General features: G+C 39.7%; 1 protein-coding gene across 12 annotated transcripts in view; it reads right to left on the bottom strand.

Annotated features, from left to right (window-relative positions):
* Positions 1 to 27,396, bottom strand: part of PUM1 (pumilio RNA binding family member 1) — a 178,510-nt gene that overhangs the window by 71,728 nt on the left and 79,386 nt on the right. For 9 of the 12 annotated variants that reach the window (XM_043992834.1, XM_043992836.1, XM_043992840.1 and 6 more), the window contains 3 exons: positions 15,352 to 15,460; positions 13,968 to 14,146; positions 1,359 to 1,525 (listed from right to left, as the gene is read on the bottom strand). In XM_043992834.1, the coding sequence (XP_043848769.1) occupies positions 1,359 to 1,525; positions 13,968 to 14,146; positions 15,352 to 15,460 (455 nt within the window). The remainder of the gene's footprint in view (positions 1 to 1,358; positions 1,526 to 13,967; positions 14,147 to 15,351; positions 15,461 to 27,396) is intronic. The other 3 variants (XM_043992844.1, XM_043992845.1, XM_043992835.1) reach the window with 2 other exon arrangements.

The following is a 27,396-nucleotide window of genomic DNA, read 5'->3' as shown; positions in this document are numbered from 1 at the left end:
TGAAACTCCACTCACTTTACAAAAATGGGAGAGTATAACTCATAACTTCCCCAAAACCATTTATATATGCAAAGCTGGAAATGTTAAAAAATGTTTAGAGCAAGGTTTATTTTTAAAAAGATGGTTTTAAGTAGAATTTTTGGTCTCATAAAAACCCCAAATAAAGACCCTTGTAGGTGTTACCTGGCCATAAATCACAAAAGCTATTTGACAAGAAACAACAGGTAAATTCAGAAGTGTACTGCTGGCTTAGGAGAAATCACCCTCCCTAAGTTAGGATAATACAGAACATTTGTAAAGTCTTTTCACTTTAATGGTATATAGTACAAGGATGCAAAAGGAATGTGTGAGATATGCCAAACACATAGAAACATGGAAGAATGTGATTTCAAAGCCAGCAGGTGGTAGGGGTCTGGGATCTGGATATCCAACAATACCATCCCACCATTAACAGAAATCCTGCAACTAATGCTGAGTTCCATTTCTTGGGGAAACAGGCTATGTCTTTCCCCTAAAAAAAAAAAACAAAACAAAAAACAAAAACAAAAAACCACCACTGCCAAGTATGCATGTCATAGGAAATTATACTGCAAGGAAAGGGAACTCAGAATCTGATTTGCATGAGTTCCAAGGTATTAATTTCTTCAAATGAAAGAACAATTTTTTTAAAATCATAAGCAATGTAAATTAGATGTGGTATGCTGTACAGTTGAGATGAGTAGACCATTAGTATTCTTTTAACAACAGATCTCATCAATGTAGGTTAACATTAAATGTTGTAAAACTTAAATTCCCATTGACAAAGGAGAAAGGCAGCCCAGAAGTGCGCCCGGAGGTCAAGAAGAAGCCAACCTGCGATTTAAAAACTCACACATGAATAAATGAGGTGAATGTATTGGGAGGGCATGGGAGGGCATGGGAGGGCATGGGAGGGCATGGGAGGGCATGGGAGGGCATGGGACTACTGCAAATACTATCATTATGCCTATTTCTATTCTTGCAGGGTAAGAGCTATAAATAGGATGGAAGGGAATCATTATTTGACCAGGGCCAATCACTTAGCCTGTCTCAGTTTCCTCATCTGTAAAATGGGAATACCTGCTCACCAGGATCCCCTCAAATAATGAATGTGAAGATTCCTTGAAAAGTACAAAGCACTCTATTATATGCCCCACCAACTCTTAGAAAACTAAGCTCTACCTGATGATTTACAAAGCATTCACACTTTCTGATCTTATAAAGCATGGCCTATGCTAGATAGACACAACTCTATGGAATACTACTTTCCAAAAATAAACAAGGAAAAACCCACAACCCCCATTCAAAATCAGAAGTGTAAAAAAAAAAAAAATACGAACCTAAAATCTTTGACGTCTGCATCAATCCCATTCTGTACTGGTAAACCATTGGTCTTGTCAATCACATCACCCTCCTCCTTCAAATCTCCTAGCTTATCTCCATCAAATGTACCCTTGTTCTTCTTTTCACCTTTGTCGTTTTCATCACTGTCTGCATCCCTTGGGCCCTGTTTAAAAAATAGCTTCAGCTTCACTAATTATCATCAATTAATATTTATTGGGCACCCATTGTCCACCCTACTATACTAAGCATTAATATCAAAAATAAATTTTAAAAAATAAAAGGGAAATGGTCCAGTCCTTGTATATATTACAATCCAATTAATGGACAACACAGAGACAAGCACAGCACACAAAATTGAGTTTGGGCCAAATATGAAAGATGTATATGCATTTAACTAGGAAAAAATCGTCTATCGTTGACTCTGACAGTCAAAGTCAAAAATGGTCTTACCATTCCAAGTGACTCCCATCCTACTTCCTCTCTCCTTTTCTACCCAATGCCCACTCCATGCTATTCAGCCCTATCCCTCTCTTCCCAAGCATGTTCTATATGTAACATTCAAGTTCTTGAGCCTCCTAATGTAGGGATTCTAAAAGGACAAAAAGTTTGCCTGGCCTATAAAAATGAGAATGTATCCAACCTCTGGTCCAGTCCTTCCCCGCTGTTAATTTTCCTGGAATAATACCAATTATCCCCTTTCCCAATCTGTTCAGCCCTGATTCCTAAGGTCTCATAGCCAACTCATTCATGCCTCATAGATACTTTCCCCTTGGCTCCCCCAAACATGCCCAGCTCACTTGCACCATCATCTCAATTCCAACCCCAAAAGCAGAACTCCTAATTTCACATACAACTAAGAAATCATCCTTGGGTTTTAATTATTTTTAAAAATATTTAATCAAATAATCATTTGAAGAGGGCACTTGAAGCCTGAAAAAAGCAGGAATAGTCACATCATGGTTCTACTTCTCATCATCAAGCCATAAATGGAACAAATGAGGTACATTAAATCTTAATATAAATGTGATCTAATTCACCTCTGAAAAAGTTCAGTCTATAAAGCTTCAAAATGTAGGACTGAAAGAGAAGGTGTCAAGACTAATAACATAGTTGTAAACCTTGACTCCAAAGGGTTCTCCATGTATGCCAAACTTTCCTTTCCAGTTTCATAAACACCAATCAAACCGAGGTAATAAAAAAGGAACCGTCTCCCCATTCCCCATAAGAAAGAAAAAGGAAAAAGCACAGGCTAGAAAAGCAGATGGGAGAACGAAACAAATGAAGCACACTACACACTGAGAAACAGATGTGGGATTATTATGAAATCTGATATGCTCAGAACACTATCTAAGGGTAGGCAACCAGTTTTTATCAAGTGATAGGGACCAAAGCATGTTGTGATTCTGAGTGATCCCACTGGGTTTTGTGACAGACCACATCATGCAATCCTGTCAACACGACAATACCTACACGAGGCTCACATAATGTGGCTCAGGTGACCCAGGATACAACAGGTACCTAATACCTACTACTTAAACAGAACATAGGCTCAAATTCTGAGTACAACAAGACCCATCTTGTTTTATCAGAAGGAATCTTGCTTCCTCTTCCCCGCTATTCAACGAATGCCTCCCAACAGTTCTTTTCTCAGTTCTAATTTTCTATGACCTTTCTGAAGCATCTGACATTGTGTGCAAAATTCCTTCCTTTGGCCCACCTATCTATCTATCTATCTATCTAAAAAGTTGTAAAACTTCAAGTGCTATATAAATGCCAGATATATTTTCACCTCCCTCAGGATCTAAGAAAACTCTCTCCTGATTTTCCTATCTGTCTCCGAGCTCCTTAATATCCTCCTGCCCTCTAAGTAAGGGGTTCCTGTGTGATTGTCTTGAGCCCTCTTCTTTTTCACTCTATCTGAATAATTCATATAGTTATTCTTCTGATGATATCACATGGCTGTCTACTATCTCCAAGCAATCAAAACTTCAGGTGTGACACAAAGAGATGGAGAAACTCAGGCTGAGGATAGTACACAGGCTACATACATGACTAGCAATGACTGATGCACAAGAAATGGCCTCAAATACATCAGTTAGGAAATAAAAATGTACATCTATAAAGGGAAGCTAGTTATGGGGGTCAAGCACATTTGTGAATATACATTTTTACACCTGGGGAGGGGGGAAGGCAGGGAAGGGATTGGAGAGAGGAGCAGATGGCAGACCAAGTCAATGCTATTCTGAGACTCATGAATTGTGGGAAAATAGCCAGCAATGTGCACTAGAACAACCATCAATAGAATAGTTATGGAAAGCCTACTCAAGAATCATGCAGAATACAAGGGTATGGATGGGTTTGATAGCTCGCTCATTGATAAGATCACAGGACTGAAGCCTTAGGAGACACAGACATGACTCAAAACTATTCATCTCAAAGCTTCTTTCACATTCACAAGTACCTGATAGCTCTTGACATTCTCATGTCCTCCTGGCACCTCAAACTCATGTACAAAACAGAGCTCCTCATCTACCTCTGCCACATACCATTCCTCTCCACTTGAACTGGCATCTTCCCAGTCACCAAATCTCAAAAGCTTAGCGTAAACTTCTTCCTTGCCAAGTCTGGTTGGTTCTACCTCTGCCATATTTCTCAACTTGAATCCTCTTTTCTACTCCCATTCCTCCAAGCCCAGCTTCAAGCCTTTATAGTTTATCTCAAGGATTAATCCAACATTCATTAACCGACTCTCCTTGTCCACACTTCACATGACTCCCCTGATCATCCTCACAATGCAAAAAACCTTCAGGGATTCCCCGCTATATAGAAGAAAACATGACCTCCTTGGCCTGTCATTGAAGGCTTTCTGTAAGTCTGCTCTAACCTACATTTCCAGGTTTATTTCATACAATACAGACATTACATATGTATGTGTCGTGCAATAAATCCCCTGCACAAATTGTATATTCCAATCAAACTAAATTAGTGATTTTGATTTAATTCTTCCTGTCCTTTCTCACTTGCACTGATCTGAGCCAGAAGGCTTAGAAAACAAGCATTCTTCAACCTCTGCGTGCAAAAACAACAAAAAAACAAAAACAAACCAAAAAAAAATTTCTCCCTTTAAGACTCTTCAGGAGCTAATTTCTTAGAGTAAATCTTCCTTGAGCATGCCAATATGATTTCTCCCTCAAACATTTTTCTGTTAATTTTCTTTCTTATTTTGTTGGCCTTCACTTTTGCTTCTATCATATTTGAGCTAACAACCTACATTTATTAAACACTTACCATATCATGTGTCAGGCACTGTGCTAAGTACTAGATCATCGTTTTCAGTTGTACATGTCTGATGCCCCCATTGGAAAAAAAACACCAAAAACCTCTGTAAGAGCAAGGACTGTTACAGATTTCCTCTCTGCATCTCCAGAGCCTTACACATAATAGGTGTTTAAGCAAAGTCTGTTGACTTAAACTGCATATAGTGATTGCTTCCCTGAAATGGTCTGACCCAGAAAGGTTGGATTATATAATACATAGGGCACTAACGGCTAGACCCTCTGAAAAGAAAACCTCAAGACCTGTTAGGTTTACCTACTTACTCTCAATTCAAACAAGGAAATAAAATAAGCAGATGCTACTAGTTAATACAAATTAAGAAAACATTGGAAATTAATTTTCCATAATAGTGATAAAAACGTACGTGACACAATGTCTTTAGACAGCTGGCCAGGTGAGCAAGATTCACCAAGATGGTTCTACGAGCGTAAAGTTCAATGGCTCAACGAATGGTCAACAACAGTGACTTATGAAGCACCTTAAGATTCCAAATAGAAAAAATACCCGAACAAAGCAAGACTCTAGGAAGTGTGGGCCTGATGCTGCTCATGCTGAAAGAGAAGCATCTGTCATCTGAGAGGCAGTCTAATAAGAGAATCTTCTAAACTTAAATCACAATGTCCTAAAAGTCAGATGAGGTTGCAAAGGTAGTGAGATGGTCTAAATCCAACATAATTCTGATTCGAGAACCAACCACGTCTTAAGTGGTCAGAAAATGGCCACTACGATGACCTGTACCAAACCACTACTATGGAAATCAAAGCACCAGAACATGACAGCAGGTCAGTTGAGCATTCAACTCCTGCTCCACATGAAGTAGTTGCAAGAACACCATCGAGAATATGAAGGAACTAAGCTGGTTTAAAATATCTATTTCTGTCAAGGAGATTAGAAAAATGAATTCTCTACAAGTCACAAAAGAGAAGTGCATTACTGCATTGAGGGGTCACCAGAAGCTTGGCTGATCAGTGTTTGCCTGTAAGATGACTGACTTGCTGATTAACAAGCCTATTTCCCACTTCACTAGGTTCTGGATTCTCAAAGGTCCCCAGAAGAACTGAAACCAAGTGTCATGGCACTGATTCCATAAAACACTACTCCCTGACTGATCCTTTTAAATCCTAGTATGTTTACTCCCGAAAGCACAATTTAGGAGAACTTTTAACACAAAGGATGGCCCTGAACTCCAAATCAAATCACAGAGATAAAGTTTGCTTTCTGAAGGTAAGTAATTGCCCTAAATCTGAAAGGAACGCAGATAGTTCCCCAACCTCACAAGAATAATATCACAACTAAGACAGAATGGGGTACATGAAAGGATCTTCCCGAAGTAATGATGTATAACTAAAGCAGGACAGATTGACAGAGAGCATAAGGTATATCCAATGAGTTGGGAAGACGGTATCCTCTCATTATAAACCGAAGTTCCTTTTCTGCAAACAAAATGCACTGTTTTCTGGTTGACATCATGAAAGCCACTAAGGCCAGAAACCAGAACTTCCCATGGCTTCCTCCACAAAGTTTGCACAAGCTTATCATTAACTGGCAAATACCTGAGACAGAGATGACCCCTGAAAAGTCAGCAGCTTACAATTCCATTTAAAACAAAAATGCAAAAGAATTTTAAAAAGTTAAAAATCTTAGTTACTATATGAAAAAAGCTGTCTCAGAAATTTAATACAAAGTACAATTTTATGAACAGTCATAGGAAATGGATTTCAATAAGTCTGAACTAAGAAAATGGTTGTAGAGCAAAGCCACAACCAAAAAAAGAAGTAGTTTATTATTTATTAAGCTCTTACAAAGTATTGGACAAATAATTAAAATTCAAAACAAACATGTTAAAGGAGAAGGCTACCAAAGATGGCTACCCCAACATTTGAACTGAGTCTTGAAGGATAAAGGGCAAAAAAGACAAAGAAACTGAGTACATTCCAAGTGTTAAAAATGGTATGAGCCAAAAAGAGACAAATTGGAAGTGACTATGGAATAGTATAATATGGCTGAAGCAGGAAGTGTATGAACAAAGAAGTTGCTATTGCACTATAGAGGAGATTTTCGAATCAAAAGTAAGAGGTGAAACCTTGCCACAGTTTTAACTTCCATTTCTCTCACTTCTTAGGATCTGGAGCAGATTTCCAAATTGTTCATGGTTTCCATTTCTTCTGAAAACTGTTTATTCATCTCCTTGGACCATTCATTTACTGGGAAATGGCTCTTGGCCTTAAATATTTGGATTAATATTACAAATCTGTGTAAGTATTTGTATGCTTATGTAAATAGACATACACATACCTCACTGATTCTAAGATATTTAATGCAAAGATTTTCCACCAATCAACAAGGAAGCCAAAGACAGAAAAGGTACCATACATAAGTGATATGAATTGATACAGACCAAAGTAAGCAGTATCAGGAAAATGATGTAGAAAATGACTACAATAAGTAAAAATAAAAATAAAATGCGTAATTATAAAGACCAAGTCTAATATTGAATTAAGAGATAAGGAAATGTACCTCCCTGGGGAGAAGAGGGGACGAAGGGAGTTGGGAAAGAGGGTGGAGGGGAGAGAACAGGTAGGGCCTGCAATACTGTATCTGCTATCAGACAATTGAATGTACCAATCACTGTTACTTTTTTTTTTCCTGTTATAAAGGAAGGATCACTGGAAGGAAAGGGGTTACATGAAGAAATAATTGTGATAAAAGCAATTCATTAATATAACTATTAAAAACATATGTCAAGGGGCAGCTACATGGCACAGTGGATAGAGCATGGGTCCTGGAGTCAGAAGAACCTGGGTTTCAAATCCGACCTCAGAAACTTACCCCTTACTATCTGTGTGACCCTGGGCAAGTCACTTAACCCCAAATGCCTCATAAACAACAACAAGAACAACAACAAAACAAACAAACAAAAAAAACAAACATGTGGAAGCTATTCCAATGTACAAAAACAGTGGCTAAGGTGAGGTCTGCCATTTCATAATTACTCTAAATAATCCAAAGTAAGAGGTAATGGGGACTAAAGTAGGACAGTGACAGTGAAATGAAAATGGAACCAAATGAAAAATCCTTACTTAGTAGATTTAGAGCTTTGCGCTAAAGGAGATACAAAGACATAGAAGAAATGGATCCTGTGTAGAACTCTGGCACCATAGAACCCCAGGACAGTGCAAAGAAACAATCAGTAAAACTTGGGGGGTGGAGTAAAGGAAAAGCAAAGGATAAATCTTTAGTCTCAAGGGTAGGTAATTAGGAAATGACAGTGCCATAATGAATATCTGCATTTTCCCATTACTTCGACATTTCCTTCCCTCTTCATTCTTACATGCTCCCAAACTCCCCACCAAAAATAATAATAATAATAATAAAATACAGACAGGAAAGGTATTTTTCTCACAACTTCAATCTTCCTGGGGATGAAAATTTACATTTCTATTACTATTAAATGTTTTATAGCACACTGAGGACAAGCTTATTTTGTTAAAAGTTTAACCCACGGCTACTGAGTCAAATCGTTGCTTCACCACTTGTTAGTAGGTCCATGATTGGTAATCCTATTCCTTCCACATTCAATAGTCAACACCCAAGGGTTTTTTTTGAAGGTCCAGGGATTTTTGTGAGAGCAGAGCAGGAAGGGGACAGGGAAGGGGAGAAAGGGGGAGGGGGAGAAAACAAGTTTGTAGAAAGGCTTGTAGAAAGAAAGGTTTTGCATCTGAGTGGAATTTAAAACCCCACAATGAGAATTAAATGATTCAGACTTCATGATGTTGATCAACTTTTTTAAAAGCTCGATGTGAGAAGAGGTTTTTTTTCTCCCCTGCCTTAATCTAGATCAGAACTCTTTATTAACCAAACATACAAGTAATATGAAGATCACAACAACTAGGCAAAAGCACTAAACCACAGCCACTCTTTCAGTAATACTAGTACTGGGTACAGTCCCCAAAGAGACTAAGGAGAGAAAAGAAGGACCCACATGTACAAAAATAGTTTAGGAGACAGAGACTTACAAAGAAAGTCCATCAATTGGGAAATGGATTAATAAACTATTATATGAATGAAATGGGATATTATTGTGTGATGAAAATATGAGAATTTCAGAGAAACTATGGAAGACATGAAGTAAACAGATCCAGAAAAGGAAATATATAGGATGATCATAACAATATAATGGAAAACAACTCTGAAAGAATAGACCAGTGACCAACTGTGACTTCAAAAGAGGTTCATTTTACACACAATCCTCTTTTTTAGGTCTCTGAAGTTCATAATGAAAAATAAAATAAAATTTAATTTAAAAAAAAGACAGGATATCTGAATGACTAAAAGCATTTGATAACAACCCAGGGAACTATAAAATGAATATATAACTAAATAAAGGTAGAAGATGGAAAAGAATAACCTTTTTAAATATTTCTAACAATAAATTACAGATTCTTTCATTACAAGATGAATTTCTTGGACATCACGAACATCTACATTAAGAAATGTGGCTATTTCCTCTAGAGGGGCGGGGTTAAACAGAAGTCCACTTGCAAAGAGGGGATTTAACTGCTATAGGATTAGCAATAATGTTTCAGGATTCTGTCCCTATGGTTTCAGAGACAGTGTAAGATTGCTAGAGGATTCACTTTGCCCTAACCTATGTATTAAATGACCCTGTGGATACCCTTTCTATAAACACAAATCATGATCTTTCTATAACTTTGTAGCCAAATCTCGAGGGTTACTGTCTATGGCTAAAAACTTCATGATGCTCCCACCAATCAAGAATCTAGTCTATCTATCACTCAGACCATACACAAACACCTACCAGAGTTGTTCCTTTGCTCTTCTGATAGTTTAAAAACAAACAAACAAACAAAAAAAACCCCACACACACCCAGGATCAACTGCAATATAGAAGCTGAAATATGGTACCATAAGAATAAACGAAGATGAGGAATTCAGACAAAGAGAAAACAAAGTGATGGAAGTAGAACCACAATAGTAACTACAAAAAAAATCTAAACACACATTAAATGTCATTCTTCATCTCAGAGGAAAGATGAATAATTTACCTTCTCTCAGTAGAGAGGTGGGGAAGTACAGGAACAGAATGTTGCATACACTGCAATGTCAGTGTTTCCTTAATTCTCTTTTCTGCAAGGATAGGCTTCAGGGAAGGGGATGATATATTGGGAAAGAAATGTGGTCCAAAGAAAACAAAACAACACCAACAATTTAAAAAAAAAAACTAAATCAGGATCCTATCAGGCTCAGAATGAATGATCCGTCAGCAGGGTGAGTGCCAGCAGTGCTCAGAAAGTTTTGTGGGCTCCTCCTCAGGGCATTCCTGAGATCCAAAGATCCAGAATTTGTTGTGTCATATACTTGTAGTAGGGGGAGGACTGCCTTTTCAGCCTTAAGGAATCCCTGCCAAAGCAAATATGGATCAACAAGAATACCTGGCAATTTCCTGGAGAGTTGGCATTTCACATCTCACCAAAGATGATGCTATTCACATCCTCAAGGCTAGAGCTACTGAAAGGTAAATGAAGAGTTCCTGACTGAGCTCTTAAGAGAAATCAAATATCTAAAATTGATTTTCACTGTCAGGAAATGGAGAATATAACCTTGCTTCTGAGTCCCTTCAAGGCGGGGGGGGGGGGGGGGGGGGGGGGGGGGGGGGGGGGGGCGGCGGCGCGCCGGCCAGCTGCAGGCAAAAGTTTAACTGCACACCATCAAAGATGAAACTATGAGGTTCTGAGGACCAAAAGTCCCACAAAATGACTCCTCTGTGGCTCAGCAGAGACAACAGTAGCACTGGAGGAAAAAAAGGAGGTGACATAGCTAGATGCCTCAAGTTGCAAAAGCAACTGAGATACTCATGACCTGTGAGTTGAAAAATGATTTCTACTACAAAATGAAAGAGCTGTCAGTCTTCAAAAACTCAGCTGCCATCCTAAACGACAGATGGCAAAAGAAAACTTGGAAGACATTTTTGGGAAGTCTTCCACCAAACGCCGGCAGTTTGGGTTTCTCTGGGTGATCTTTTCATATTTTGAAAGAAGCTCCTCCAAGCCCATGTTCCCAAGCTTAGAAAACATAAGGATTCAAAACAAAAAAGCCGGTTTTTCAATAAACATACAGGCCCTTCCTTCCTTCCTTCCTTCCATGAGGAAGCTACACATCTTAAGTTGAAACCTGGTTTAAGGTTTCTAAAAGCCACCTCATGTAGACCACTTCAGGTTACCTATTCTTTCAGTTGTCTACTAGTCTTCTTTGGTGATAGATAGTAAAATAGCCACAAAGTTCAAATAAGGCAACTGAGAATTTTCATACTGCTGTTTGAAAAATACAAGAACCCAACCAACATGTGACAGGAAGTGATTTTTTTTCCTTGGGTGTTTGGAAAAAGGTAGTGAAACAATAGGGCCATTTTTGAACATGAAAAGAAAATTCCCAGTTAGTTCACACGATTATATATTGTGACTTTTGGAAAGGTCAACTTATGTAATCTTAAGTCATTTATTTGATTCCTTCTTCCTCTTCATTCTTCTGCCTCTCCCAATTTCATAGCAACCCAGCCACATGTCTCCTTGGATAAATGGCTCTTATCCAGGACATGAAAATCCAGCTCACATAAAATTTAAGACAAGAACCTTAACATTTGTAGCCCAAATGACCTAGGTTTCAATCTGAAATTGCTCTTTATTAACTGATTTTTATGCTTTAAAAAACACACACACACACACAAAATGACCTGGAACTAAACTCTTTTACATGATAGCTGGCAGTAGTGGCTTCTTTAGGGATGGGTCTAAGGAAAGTAAACTTTAGCAATGCAAGAGGGCAGATAAACTGGGTAGTGAAACCTAGAATGAAACAGTGATGTGCAAGATCAAGATCCAGGGGAAAAAAATGAAGCCTGGGGGACAGGAAGAATGTAAAAGGGTAGAGCTGAGAGACTGAGCCAAGGAGGAATACTTACATCAATAAGCACAGGGAAAAACAAAAGGATGGGGAGAATAAGAGAAAAAACTATAAGGAAAAAAAAAATGAAAGTAGTGGGAACTACTGAAAAGAGGACAAGTCCAGGAGTTAGGAAGACTGGAGCTCAAGTCCCACCCTCTGAAACAGGCTGGTTGTCTGAACCTGGACAGCGGGGAAAGTCCCTTTACCTCTTAATGGCCCCAGGCAACTGTCTAGTATGTTGCTTAACAGCTGATTTATTCTGGTGGAAAACATTTCAATCACCTAGAAATAGAGATGAATGGGAGAGGTGAGAAAGAGGGGAAAAAAGGAAGGAAGGAGGGAGGGAGGAAGGGAAGGAAGGAAGGAGAGAAGGAACAAAGGGAGGGAGGGAGAAAGGGAGGGAAGAAGGGATGGTCCACTTTTCCTATGGAAGAAATAAGAAAGAATTTGAATTAAGGCAGTTGCTTCAGGTCCAGCCATAGAAGTTGAGTACAAGTCCCAACAGAACACTGCTCTGGTACATTGCAGAATGAACATGGCCCAAGTCATGAAGGTCAAAGGACCCATAGAATATGTAAGGTCCCAGAAAGACCCATAGTGCAAGAATCTCCCATGTTCAACTTACACCAGGCTTCCAACTCTGGGACAAGGTGGAATCCAAAGCAGACTCTTGAACTGATGAAATCCATTTCATTTAATTCTTAGCGTCAGCCTTGAGCACCAGACGACTTTATCTGAAGCACCAATTATGGCATGTCTTTCACAAAGAATAAAGATGTTCTAGACAGGATCCCAGTTACCTTCAACCAGACTTGTTTCTCTTGTGCTAATCAGTTTTAATTTATTAAGTGTCTGTTATAAATACATTGGTGCTATGTAAAGCTTCTATGGAAGAAAAATATAGTCTCTGCCCCAGATAATTAATATATACAACTACAACCATGTAGACATTAGGACAAACAAGCACAAAAAGAAACAAATACCAAGCAGACAATGAAGAAAGATTACAAGATAGAAAAGGAAGATTCCCTAGCTAGAGTGATTGCTATCGGATATTTCAGAAAGATGTCAAAGAGAAAGTAAGCCTTTGAGCAGACTTTGAAAGAGGATGAAAACGTTGATTGCATCAGGAACAGGTGCAGCAAAGGTTCTATGAAAGGAACTTCTCAATCTGTATGGCTTTGAAGCAACCATTGAAAGGGGCAAGGGTGGGGGGAACAAATCAATCTGGCCCTCAGCCTAGCTACAATGGAGAACAAGAGAAGCTGACCTAAAAATGAAAGAGAACAACTATGGAGGGCATGGGGTAGGAAAGAGAATACCACATAGTACAAAGTTGTGGGTGTTATTTTTTCCCCCAATTTGACATCTCAAATTTATTTACCATGTTTGATAGCAAACTTAGAGAAAAGCAACTGAAGCTGCTTAAGGAAAATGATCTTGAATAGACTAGAGAAAGAAACCGATGAAAACAATGCGGTTGGAAAGAAGGCTTTTCAGCAACTGGGGTAGAGTCAGAGAGATCAGGATCTAAAATGGGATTATGAAGATAAAGAATAAGGAATGAACCTGAAAAGACCAGGTTTCCTAACCTTTTTTGCATCATGAACCTCTTTAACAATCTGGTGAAGGTTCTGGGCCCTCTCTTCTCACAGTCATGTATTAAATAATTGAAAGAAATGTTCAATTTCAGTTAGAGACTAGAGAAAATAAAGATGCCATTGTTTCCCATCAAGTTCACAGAACCCCTGAAACCCACCCAGAAACCCTGGACTAAGAAACCCCGTCATAGATAAAAACTAAGAATGACCAGGACTTTCAGACAGATTGGAAGTGGCATAAATAGAGGGAAAAGGCAAAGGCAATCAACACCCCCCCACCCCGACACACACCCACCCCACCCCATACACACAGACAAGAATCAGAAGAATGTTCGTAAGGTTCTTGGACTGACTGACAGTTCTCTCTTAATGACCCACTCCTAGTTTTTTAATGGAAAACATTGTGGTCTGGGATTACAGGAAGGAATTGAGAAGTGGGTTCTGGTTCTGACTGAATTGTTGGCTATATGACCCAAAGAAATCATTTAGACTTTTAAAAAGGGTGTGTCTCCTAGTATTTCTGCTGAGGTTAAAGAACAATAAAAGTGTTCTCTAAGTACCACAGTAGCATCATTACGTACAGCATAGGTAACTAAAACAAGCACATTTTGCTTTAAAAAAAGAGAGAGAGAGAGAGAGAGAGAGAGAGAGAGAGAGAGAGAGAGACATAGACATAAGAGCAAGGTTCTAAAAAAACCAACTTACAAATCCTCCTTTTCTTAAACAGGAATCACCAGGGGATGAACTCAATACATATTCCACCATGCTAACTCCTAGTCCTCCACTCTCCGACCGTGGGGACAATACAGAATTGACCTCACTGTTCACATGGAAACTCTGACCAGGTCTTCTCTGCACCATGATGGGCTGGGAAACTGAATGATCTACAAAAAAGGATACACAAACATAATAGAGTACAACTTGGAAGTTCTACAAGGTTAAGAGTGATGTCTAGTGCACAAGCCGATGGCTGACTTGGAATCCAGATGGTCAATTTAGCCAAACGCCACCTCCCTCCCTCTCTGTATGTCTGCCTGTCTGTCCCCTGAGATGGTTTTCTACATAAAGGGGGGATGGCCTAATACCTTACTCATCCAACACCAATAGTAAACTTTTCCAGACAAATGTGTCTCATAAAGTGGGGAAGTGTGCTTAATATTACTATTGTAAAGAGAAAAGTTAAGTTTTAAAAATAAGATGGAAAATTAAAAGATAATCATTCCAGCAGCTTCCAAACAAAGGACAAATTAAACTTTCTAATGCCTAAACTTGGTCAGTGAGCACTTAGAATGGGCTGTGATAGGTTTAGCTCTGCATGCACAATGGGATTTTCTGTACATACTCTGGCTATCAGCTAGGATCTTTTACTCTTTTCATGATACCAATTTTTAAAATCCCCAGCCTACAAGTGTCACTTAGCTGCTTTAGTCCATTGTCAAAGTGCTGGGAGGCCCACTATGAATGGTATGTTAATAAATAACAATAAGGCTGTGAGTAAAAAAACCAAGATCCTGGCTTTGTATACAGGTCTTTCCCCATTCATTTATAAATCTGGACCTATATTGCAATGAGGTGAATGGCTAGGAATCTGGTCACAAAAAAGTAGAATGTTCCCTAACTTAAATGTGTTAGGCTAGATTAAGTCATCAAATATGGTAATGGTGGACTGAAGGTGGTATCCTCTAGAACAGTAACCAAGCCATCCTGATGCTGCTAAGTTAACAAAATCCTGTCTGTATTTGGAAAGTGCATCTTATCAACTTAGGAGCAAAGACAGGGGTGGGGCGGAATGAATTGACTATTAAGCATGTGTTTATTTTAAATTAATGTAATACAACCAAAACTCTTGTCCCAAAAGGCTTTATTTCATTCTGCCTAAAAATAATAAAATTTTTTTAAAGTGACTGTGTGTGAAATGTGTTTTTAATGACTTGCATCCCACCATGTCCTTAGTGGTAATAAAACCAAAGGAAGAGAGGTAAGTTTGACACGCTCATGACACGGGTAAAATCCATGACTTGCCAAATGTTGAGAAAGGGAGCCCTAAAACAGGCATTAAATTACAGTGCAGGTGCTCGGTCTAAATTACCTGATGTTCCCCAGGCACTGTCCCGCCATTGATCACCCAGGAATATTCCTTTTGGTCCATCTTTGCTGGAATCATCTGTTTCCCAAAACTTTTTACCTGGCAAGAGCTGCTGCAAATTAAAAATAATAAATGCTTTGAACGAATTCAGAAAGGTTAAAAAAAAAAAAAAACAGTAGTCAACACTTTCATTAGACAAAAGTACTGAAGATGCCCTGAAGAGTACAACCTACATTCAGAGCACTATGGTAGATATGGTATGGGGGGGGAAAAACAGAGTGACTGAGACCAAAGGGGAGGGAAAACACATATACACACACACACACACACACCATCAGAACGAGGGACTTCATTACATTTTACTGATGTCCATAAGTAATAAAAAGACAGATTTGCTACCAAAACAACTGTACAAATAGCAGTAAGTACTGAAAGAGTACAAACTTTTAAAACCCTGACAACTGATCACCCCAGGAAGTTGCTCAAACTATGACTTTAATGCAGCTGGCTAGAGGAAAAGTTTCCCTCTTCTGCTCTTGCAAATGGGAGATCTAAACAAAATTTCAGCAACACAGACTAAGGTCATAACATTCATAATTGTAAGACACTCAGATATGCAAGTAAACCTAATATTTCCATTACTCAAATGTAAATGTGAGTAGTCAAGGTGGGTAGGACCTCCAAAGATGCAAATCACAATTCATCCAGGTCTCTCCCAGTCCCCCACCCCCCCCAATATTCCTAGTGACTAGCTCTTAGCCTTCCATAAGTTAACCACAGGGGATCTACACAAAATAATGGAAGCTTTCCTCCAGTTCTTCCCATAATACCAATGGAACCAATAGGGTTCACTCACTCTTGCCTTAGAAAAGACTCTACAAATCTATTAAAGCATTAGACACCTAGATGAAAACAGAAAGCTACTGAAAAGGGGTAGTAGGGGAGAACTGAAAAGAGTACATGCATCTTCCTAGGACCCCAGTTAGTTCAGCCAAAGTAGCCTTGAGAACATCCGTGTTAAGTATTTAAATTTGTACGGCCTTAATTTGACACAATTTTGATGACATTTATACCACAGGATGAATACTACTTCTTCTATAACTTAGTAAAAAATAAAATCTATTTATCTTAAGTATTATTAAATACTTTCATATAAAGTTGTTCCCAATAGAGAATTATGGCATCAGCTTTATTGTTTCAAGAGGGGAAAAAAATTACACCTCAGCCAAATAATGGGTATGCAAATTTTACACCATTTCGAACCAAAAATGCAAATACCTTAAAGCCAAAAGTGAAATGAAATGACTTAACAAGAAAATAAATTATACTATTTCTCTAAGTCTCAATTTCTGTTCCCTGGTTCTACTAAAATCTCATAAAAGTTATAATTTTACTACAGTTGTTACTCAAAAATAGAGTTAAAACTCAACCATTGCTTTTAGATTATGAAAAAGTTAACACCCGGAATGTGATTTTCCATCTATAGCATATTCTACATTCTAAAATATTAATATTAAAAAGGAAAATGTCTTCTAATATCCCACCCCACCCTACAACCAGCAGCAAAAGTGTAATTTCCTGTGCTGTAATTCATTACAAAAAGATGGAAGTAGAGTCACTAACTAATTTTAAATTCACAATGGTTGTCCCTATCCCTTAATTCTAGTCTTTGTGTAATTTTCAAGAAGATAAAGATACACAGACTAAACACTGATAGAGACATAGGAGCACTTACATTTATACATTGCACACCTGCAGGCTGTATTGGGGCCAAAAGTTTCTCATTTATTTACATGTGATGATTCTTACCATCTCTGATACACTTCTAACTCAACAAGTTTACTAGCAGCCCTTGACTGCTTAATAAAGTTATTAAATGTGTCTGTCACACATGACCAATGAAGAGAAAGACTTTTCATGGATTATGGGGGTAGAAGAGCCTCACCAGCTGAAGGAGGGGTGCCTGGGTTTAAAAGGATCAGTAATAAATGCAGGCAGACAGACAATGCCTTTCAGATGCAAAGTTAAACTGAAGGACAGAAAAGCCAAGCTAAAGCAATCTTTGAGACCAGATCAGATCCAGACAAGCTAGCTTCCTCATGTTAAAGAGGAACATACTGAAGCCTGGAGGGGATTAGTCACTTAGCCAAGGGCACACAGACCTAGTAAAGTAGCAGAATCAGGAAAAATAACAGTCCTCTTATTGATGCCTACAATATCTCCCAGAAGTTTATGGAGAACTTTTCTTTCTCAATTGAGTTCACCTTTTCATACTAAGGTAGACATTTTCCCCACATAATTTCCAACAAGAACCTACTTCAATTATTTACAGAAGCATAAGACTGAGCATCCTGCCTTTTTTGTTAACTAATGCTATTCATGGTGAAAAGGGAAGGGCAACTCAAAGGAAATTCTTTGCATTTATCCCTTTACTTGCTTAGATGACACAGAAATTAGAAGACTTTGTTCAATCAAAAATTCACAACTTCAGACAAACAAAAAGCCGAACATGCAGGTCCAGTTTACCCACTGTTGGTCAAACTGCTGCATCAAGTTAGGTTCCCTTAGGTTCAGTGAGTGACCTCCCAAGTTCAAGCATGCCAACCATGTTGTTGGTTGAGTAAATCAAAAGCCATGTCTGCTTCAATGACGGAGCAGCAAAAACACTCAACTAGAAAACATTTAACTTCAATCTACCAAAACAGCAAATACAAGTCAAAAATTCTAGTTCCTTTTTTATTTCTTCTAATGCTACAATCAATGAAAAAGGAACTACAACAAATACTGAAGATAAAAAGTCGAAAATGCCAGTTCTTGGCCCATAACACATGCAAATAGAAGCATATACAAAATAAGCACAAGGTAATGGGGGAGGGGAAGAATAGCTGAGAGAGCCCTAAGGCCTTAAGCAGAGATGATGATACCAGAGCTGAGTTTTGAGAATTCTGAGGCTCAAGTGAGAAGCAAATACATTCCAGGCACAGGGGAAGGCCTGGGCAAAGAAAAGGGAAGCAAAGATGTAATGTCCAAACAGCAAGGCCAGTTTGGCTGTCCCACTGGGGACCAAGGGGAATGGCGTGTTAAAGCAGAAAAGGGCTTGTCTGAGTTCGGCCAGGATGGGAATGAACTGGATTCTCCAAACACAAGAACATCCCAACAAAACGACAGGAGATCCCACAAATCTAAATGCTCAAAACACATTTCTCAAAGATATTATTGTGGGCCCGAAGTCCTCCAGAAGTTCTCTGGGGCATATTGAGGAATCTTCTCCTGGAGAAACTAAACCAGAGGATAGATAGCCTAGAGAGATAAGCAGAACCAAATCAGGCTGAGCTAGCTTCAGGACCTCCACCCTTCATTCTGATCTCCCTTAACCCTGGGGAGATAACTTTGGGTGTGGCTGCTGCCTTTGTGTCCAGAAGAGAGAGATGGCTTGAGAGATCCATGGCCACCCCTCACACAATTCCTCTAGTCACTACCAGTGGAGGATGATCCTCCACTCCTCACCCAACTCCTCTAGCCACCACCAGTGGGGGGTGGTCCTCCCTCACTAAAGGAACTTTCTACAAGCAGATGGTCACACCCCCATCAGTCCCCTATAAAAGTACCTGCCAATCTCCTGCTCGAGGAGATTGGTACCTCAGAGCCACATCCATACCTATCTCCCCATGAGAAGTCCAAGGATATCTTTCATGGTTTCCCTTCCCCCCCCTTCCCTTACCCCTAAATAAACTACCATCTTATTCTAACTGCTTTTGTGTGCAAGAGGGTGTAATTCTTTAAAGAGGAATTCCTAAGAACCCCAAGCCCTACTCCTAACACCAACCCCATACCCCATTTTCCCCCATAACAATATCTTTGGGAAACTTAAATAAGGGATGATTCTGGGATAACTGTAAAATGAGCCAACTTTGTTTTCAGTTCTACTCTACCATTCTCTGTAGGAGCTTCTTGTTCCCACCTAGGGAACTACTGCCCTAAGAGCTGTACAGAGGCTTTGGAAGTAAGGTCTATAGCCCTACTCAAACAACATGCTCCAGATGCTTCCTTCCACAAAAACATTTTTTCTCTCTGGAGGATAAGATAAACTAATACTTGTTACTGTAATAATGGCAATCAAAAACCCCATAGGGTCTAGCACAGTGCCTGACACAAAGCAGCTACTCAATCATACTTGTTAACTGATTATCACTCTCAGATCAAGCATCTCATTTTAACTTTTAAACCTTTTAGAAAGAATGAAATAATGGGAAGAATGAGCATTATTGAGTGCAAGAGACAAGCCCATATAAATAGAGAGAGAGAGAAAGGACTTTTCAATGCCATACAAATCCCTAATGCCAACAGCAGCATTAATAAATCACTTTAATGTCTTCAAAGCAGCTTTACAAATATTATCTGATTGATCCTCCGAACAACCTGGGGAGGTAGGTGTTATTATCATCCCCATTTTGCTGCCCCAGGGCTATATAAGCTAATAAGTGTCTGAGGTGGGTTTTGAACTCTTGTGCTGACACCAAGTACAGAATCTATCCACTGTACCACCTATCTGCCTCCACTGACTACTCTAAGGTCAAGGCCAACCCTGGTCACAAACAATTGATTCACAATGGAAATGTGATCATCACATCATCTAGTACAAAAAAATACTGGATTGAGTCGGTGGACCCAGGTGAGTATCCTGACCTTGGCCTTGGATAAATTCTTGTCCAGTCCCTTCAGTCATGTCTGAGTCTTCATGACTCCATTTAAGGTTTTCTTGGCAAAGATACTGGAGAGGTTTGCCATTTCCTTCTCCAGTTCATTTGACAGATGAGGGAACTGAGGCAAACAGTGTGCAGTGACTTTCCCGGGGCTAATAAGTGCCAGAGGCCAGATCTGAACTCAGGAAGATGAGTCCTGAGATCGGGCCCAGTACTCTATCCACTGAGTCACCTAGCTACCCTTGGATAAGTTACTTCATCTCTTATTTGCCTTGGTTTCTTCATCTGTAAATTGTGTATTTTTATAAATTATTGTGGGAATAGTCTAAGAGTTTCTAAAATATTGCTACTTATAAATTAATGACTATTGCACCAGTTTTAGCATTAAGCATTTATTATTAAAGTATATCAAATATTAGTAAACAATTGGTAAAGATTTACCACGTGGCAGTTAACAAGCCAGAAAAATTCCCAACGCCATTTTATCTCTACATTACCTATTCTATACTAAGAGAAGAGCACTCACCTTCCAGACAGCCTTCCGAGCCTAAGGTGAAAACCCAGAATGGCATTCCCCTACAGATCTTTTTTTCCTCTAGTAATAGAGGTGGCTCTTAGCCACTGATGGAAGCTAATTGGCTAGTATCATTCAGTTCCATTGGTCCACATGACCTGAGGGTGGTCCATATTAAAATGAGCTATACCTTGATGACATCAGGGTCTCCTGGAAGACAGACCCCCTGAGGGCAAAAGTGCTTTCAGATGGGTGTGGTTTCAGTGGCTTAGACTCAGGGCAGTCTATCTCCACAGTACCTTTGGGCTGGCTCTTTAAAATTCCTGAACTAAATTTTCCAAAGTGAGGTCCCTAAGTCCTCCCAAAAGCCCATATTTGTGTGTGTGTGTGTGTGTGTGTGTGTTGGGGGGGGGGAGCCCTCAGGGAAGAGGGATTGGGGTTAAGTGACTTGCCCAGGGTAAGTATCTGAGGCTGGATTTGAACTCAGGTCCTCTTGACTCCAGGGCCGGTGCTCTATCCACTACACCACATAGCTGCCCCCCCCCATCAAAAGCCCATTATTAATAATTATTTTCTCACAAATGAAAGGGGTGAATTATATGATCTCTAAGGCTCCTGACAGTTCCCTATGGATACTAAGAATCCTCTGTAATGCAGGAGTTTAGGGAACAATGATATGCTAATAAAGATCATATAAACCACAGCAGAGGGGGAAAAAACTCACAAGGAAGATTAGGAAAGAAAATGAAGGATGCAGATAATGTAAGTAAGAGGCTAGAAGAAAATCTTATAAGACATGATAACGGCTACATTTCACTGAAGGAAAACCAGCACAGAAAGTTGACCACAGCCACAGAAGACAATCCTGCTGGGCCATGTGGAAAGAGAAAAAAGGAGAAGAGCCAATCAAGGAAAGCAGTAAAAAGCTCTGTGTGGGGGCGGCTAGGTGGCACAGTGGATAAAGTACCGGCCCTGGATTCAGGAGTGCCTGAGTTCAAATCCAGCCTCAGACACTTGACACTTACTAGCTGTGTGACCCTGGGCAAGTCACTTAATCTCCATTGCCCGCAAAAAAAAAAAAAAGCTCTGTGTGCTGGGAAGACTTAATACAGCCACTTTCAAAAGCAGTGTACAATTTTTTTGTTTCCCCAAAGCATGTCTCAACACTTCTCATTTACATGAATTTCCTAAAATCTGGGATTCCCAACTCAAGAGATCAATGTTGTATTTTATTATAATCAAAACCCGCCTCAAGGACTCTGTTTTCTGGGAATACTTCCCCTTGCCAAGTGTTATTAGAGATGTTCCTGAACTTGGAAAAGGGAGTTATCAGGAGTCCCGCTTCACGCTCTTAAATTTCCATCATATTGGACAATGTTTTGACATTAAAATATGGTCAATTAAAAATGAAAGTGTGGGAGCAGCTAAGTGGTACAGTGGATAGAGCACCGGCCCTGGATTCAGGAGGACCTGAGTTCAAATCCAACCTCAGACACTTAACACTTACTAGCTGTGTGACCCTGGGAAAGTCACTTAAACCCAATTGCCTCACCAAAAGAAAAGAAAGAAAGAAAAAAAAAAGAAAGTGTGGCTTATTTTCCTTCAAAATACAAGAGGCAAAATACAAGAGGTTTCAGATCCATTATCACGTCAGCCTTGCCACATACAACTGGATCATCCTGGTACAGGTTTATTATACGATGGGAAAACGATACAATACAAAGAAAGCTGGAATTAAAGGGGGAAAGGAGGGAAGGAGATATTCACAAAGGATCAAAGAAAGAAGGAAAAATATGTACCTAAATATTTCTTTTTGTGGTGCCAAAGAGGGGAGTACCCAATATTTAAGGAATGTTTGAACAAGTTGTGATATATGCATGGGATGGTAGACTACTGTCATGGGAAGAATGGGGTAGGGAGGTTAGGAAAGGTGTTTGGGGTAGGGATAGGGGTTAGGGGTCCTTAGGAATTCCTCTTTAAAGAATTATACCCTGTGGCACACAAAAGCAATTAGAGTAAGATTTATTTATTTATTTATTTAGGGGAAGGGGAAGGGAAAGGGAAAGGAAGGGAAACCATGAAAGAAATCCTTGGACTTCTCATGGGGAGAAAGGCGTGGAACAGAGTGTGGCTCAATTTTCTCCTATATAAAATTAGGGGAATGAATTAGATGATCTCTATTTTCTCTTCCAACTCAGAAAAACAGAATTTCAGGGTTAAAAGACACCTCAGAAGCCACCTTTTCCAACATGTACCTAAAAAAACCCTTCTCCTTGAGCAGGAGACAAGCAGGTATATTTATAGAGGACTGATGGGGGTGACCATCAGACTGTGGAAAGTTTCCTTAGTGAGGGAGGACCATCCCCCACAGGTGGTAGCAGGAGGAGTTGGGTGAGGATTGGCTGCAGATCTCTCAAGTCATCTCCTCCAGACTCAAAGGCAGCAGCCACACCTAATCTTATCTCCCCAGGGTAGAGGGAGACTAGAATGAAGGGTGGAGGTCCCAAACTAGCTCAGTCAGATCTGGTTCCACTTATCTCTCCAGGAGTCTCTGTCCTCTGGTTTAGTTTTTCAAGGAGAAGGTTCTTTGATGTGCCCCAGAGAACTTCTGGGGTGCTCTGGGCCCATAACACTACTGTGCAAAATAATGCAAAAAGAAACAGGGAAGATGTTCACCGAAAAAAATTAAAATAAATTTAAAAGAATAATAAAGTCAAAGGGATTGGTTCAAGTGCTGGCTCTTCAAGGTTTCTCATCTAAAAAACAAAAGCACTGAACAAGACGACCCCCTAAGTTCTCTTAGCAATCGAAATCTGTGATCCAGTGATCATTTTATGGATATGAAAACCAATTTTCTGAGAGATTAAATGACTTGAACAATCAAAATCATTAATAAGAGAAATAAGAGTTAAAACAACTTTGAAGCTTCAGTTCAGACACAGGCAAAGATGATAAAAAGGCAAAAATCTCAAATATTTGAGATGCTACCAAAAAAAGGCAGATGTGCAAATGCATTCTGGTGGCACTATAGATTGGTACTCTGGAAAGCTATCTGAAATTATAGTTTTTAAAATGTCACTAAACCAATCATACCCTATAATCCAAAGATATCATTCCCAACTTGGCATTTAACTGAAGCACATCAGAGAGAGAGGTAAAGGTCTAATATACACAAAGATATGCATAGCAGCATTAATGTAGAGAGGAGCAAAAAAATGGAAAGAGAGAAGCCAACAATTGGGAAATGGCTGAACAAATCATGGCATGTGACTATAGTGTTGAAAGGGAAGAGGAACATAAAAAACTAATACAATCCTTCCCCCAAGTTTCTAAACTAAAGCAAAGTAAACAGAACCAAAAGAACAAATTACATAGTGGTATTAAGCTAAAGGAAAGCCACACTAAAAGAGTCTGATCAATGTAGAGACGTTTTCTTCTTAAGAGTGAAATTAAAAAAATATTTTTTTTTAAGAGTGAAAGTCAAGCATGGTTCTCTGCTCTTGGAAGAGAGGTGATGGGCTGGAGATGTGGACGAGGGAACACACATTCAGGCAGGGTCAACATGCCAATGTTTGATTTGATGTGATGAAAAATTCTTATTTGGAGAGAGGGAATATTCATTGGAAAGTGACATTGGAGTAAAAAAAATTAGAAAGGAAAATAGCATCAATAAGACATTTGTTTGTTTGTTTGTTTGTTTGTTTTTATAGTGAGGCAATTAGGGTAAAGTGACTTGCCCAGGGTCACACAGCTAGTAAGTGTTAAGTGTCTGAGGCCATATTTGAACTCAGGTCCTCCTGACTACAGGGCTGGTGCTCTATCCACTGTGCCACCTAGATGCCCCAAGACATTTTTTAAAAGTGAAAAAAGAGATGAAAAGACTTACTCATGGTCTCACAGCAAGATTTCCATTAAGGTGTCTTGACACTTGAAGGCCATCTCTCTGCTACACCCACATTCGTGTGGGCACATGCAGGGTAGAGGCATTTGATAGACCTGGTCATTCACCAAGTGGCTAAAGGAGATGCTGATAACCACCCTGAGTTATTTAGATTTTAACTTTTCAGTCTCTTAGCTGGTCTTCAGAAGAACCTAAAGACCTGTTGGTTGCACAGCTTCCATTACCCCAATTCCTCAAATTCTCATTTATGCTGAAGGCTTGAAGCTTAGTTCAAGATTATGTCAAGAACTGAGCTTCATTATTTATATAAGTAGACAAGTCTTACAATCTAAGTTTGCTTAAAAGTGAAAACACAGAAAAGAATGTGCTAAAATCATCTTCTAACCAAGAACAGCTTGGAAGGTCAGAAGGAGGGAGATGCTGTGCTGATACAAGAGTTAAGCCCATCCCCACAGTCACCCTGACACAGATCCAGTCTCAGGAAGGCCTCACCAGAGAAGCAGACCCTCAGAGCCTCTGAATCAGCTGAAGTGCCAGTATCGTCTAGAACTAAGCTCAAAGTCTGGTGAGAGGGCTGAGCCCTGGGCAGCAGGGAGACAGGGGTCTATGCTGGTGCTGAGGCAGAACTTGGATTTTTCACCTCTGCTGGGAACCAGGAGGCAGGCTTGAGTAGCAGTGGACCAGGTGGGGAAGGGGCACAGGCTCATCAGAGCTAACAACCACAACACACAAAGCTGGTTGATTAGCAAGTTGGTCTGGGGTCATCTAAGGACCATGGAACAGGCCAGGACAGTGAAGAACCTCATTCTCCTTAAATCATACCACCTGGGACTTCTTAAACTTGGGATACTGCAGCCTGGAAACACTGCCCCACTTTAAGGAGCTAAAAGGCAAGTAAAAGAAAGGCAAGATAAGCAGACAGAGAAAGGTGAGGACCATAGAAAGTTTCTTCAGTAACAAGGAAGACCAAGGGGCACCCTCAGAGGAAGATGTCAACATCAGGGCCCCTATATCTAAAGCTTCCAAGAAAAATATGAATTAGTCTCAGGCCATAGAGGTGCTCAAGGACTTTGAAGAATGAGGATTGAACAAAATGGAAGCCAGTGACTTTATGAGAAACCAAGACACAATAAAGCAAATCCAAATGAATAAAAAAATAGAGGGCAATGTGAAATATCTTCTGGGAAAAACTTGCTGACCTGGAAAATAGGTCCAGGAGAGATCATTTGAAAATTATTGGTCTACCTGAAAACCATGATCAAGGAAAGAGCTTAGACATCATCTTCCAAGATATTCTCAGGGAAAATTGCCCTGAAATTCTAGAAGCAGAAGCTAAAATAGAAACTGAAAGAATCCACCGATCACCTCCAGAAAGAGATCCCAAAAGGAAAACTCCTAGGAATATGATAGCCAAATTCCAGAGCTCTCAAGGAGAAAATATTGCAAGCTGCCAAAAAGAAAGAATTCAAGTACTATGGAGCCCCAGTCAGGATAGCACAAGATCTAGCAGCTTCTACATTAAAGGACCAGAGGGCATGGAATATGATAGTCCAAAGGGCAAAGGAGATGGGATTCCAACCAATAATCACCTACCCAGCAAAACTCAGCATAAACTTTCAGAGGAAAAAATGGGACTTTAATGAAAAAGAAGACTTTCAGGTATTTGTAATGAAAAGACCTGAACTGGATGGCAAATTTGACTTCCAAATACAAGACCCTAGAGAACCATTAAAAAATTGGAGCTGGGGGACATGCCTGGGGTCATACAGGGGGCAACTGTCTTGTGTCTGAGGCCAGGTTTTGGCTGGGATCCCCCTGAGTCCAGAGGTGATGCTTTGTCCACTGTGTCACCTAGCTAGGTGATGACATCTTTAGGGTTAAATTGAGGGGTGAAGGGAATGCACTAGGGGAGAGGGAAGGGCAGAGGTGAAATCCTACATGAAAGAAACAGGAAAAGGCTTATGGAGTGGGGGGAAGAGATGGGAGAGGAGCAGGGCAGTAAATGAATTTTACACTCATTAGAAAAGGCTCAAAGACCTTAAACTCATCAGAGCTGCCTCAAGGAGGGACTAACAGACACACCCAACTGGGTGTAGTAATCTGTTTAATCTGGGCGTAAATGAGCCTAACACTCATCAGAATTGGCTCAAAGACCTCAATCTCTTTAGAATTGGCTCAAGGAGGGAATAATGTACACACTCAATTGGATGGAGTAATCTCTCTAACCCTGAAAGAAAATAGGAGGGGAAGGGGATAAAGAGAGAGGGGCAAAAGAAGGAAGGGCAGAGTGGGGGAGGGGACAGACAGAAACAAATCCTTTTTGAGGAGTGATAGGATGAAAGAAGATGGATAATAGAATAAATATCATGGGGAAGGGAAACAGTTAACAATAATAATCATAAAAGAGAAAAGGGGGAAAATTGTACAAAAAATATTTATAGCAACTCTTGGTGGAGGCTAAGAATTGAGAATCAAGGGAATGTCCATCAATTGACGAATGATGGGAAAAGCTGTGCTATATGATTGTAGTGGAATGGACTTGTGCTACAGGAAATGACAAACAGGCTGATCCCCAAAAAACCTGGAAAGACTAATGAACATCTATGTATAGTGAAGTGAGCAGAGCTGGGAGGACATTGTGCATAGTGACAGCAGTATTGTTCAATGAGCAATTGTGAATGACCTAACTACTCTCAACAATGCAATGATCCAAGACAATCCCAAGGAACTAATGAGAAAGCTTACTATGCACCCCCATAGAAAGAACTGATAAAAAGAACACTTGTGGATTGTACATATATAACCTGGTGGCAATCTTGTGGAGGGGGGAGGAAAGGGAGGGAGGGAGAAAAATTTGGAACTCTAAATCTTATGAAAATGAATGTTGAAAACTACCCTTACATGTAACTGGAAAAAAATAAAATAAATGT

This window comes from Dromiciops gliroides, chromosome 3 (genome assembly GCF_019393635.1).
Source record: "Dromiciops gliroides isolate mDroGli1 chromosome 3, mDroGli1.pri, whole genome shotgun sequence".
Taxonomy (NCBI): Eukaryota; Metazoa; Chordata; class Mammalia; order Microbiotheria; family Microbiotheriidae; genus Dromiciops; species Dromiciops gliroides.
The sequence above is the reverse complement of the archived record's forward strand: the minus strand, read 5'-3'. Positions and strand labels throughout refer to the sequence as shown.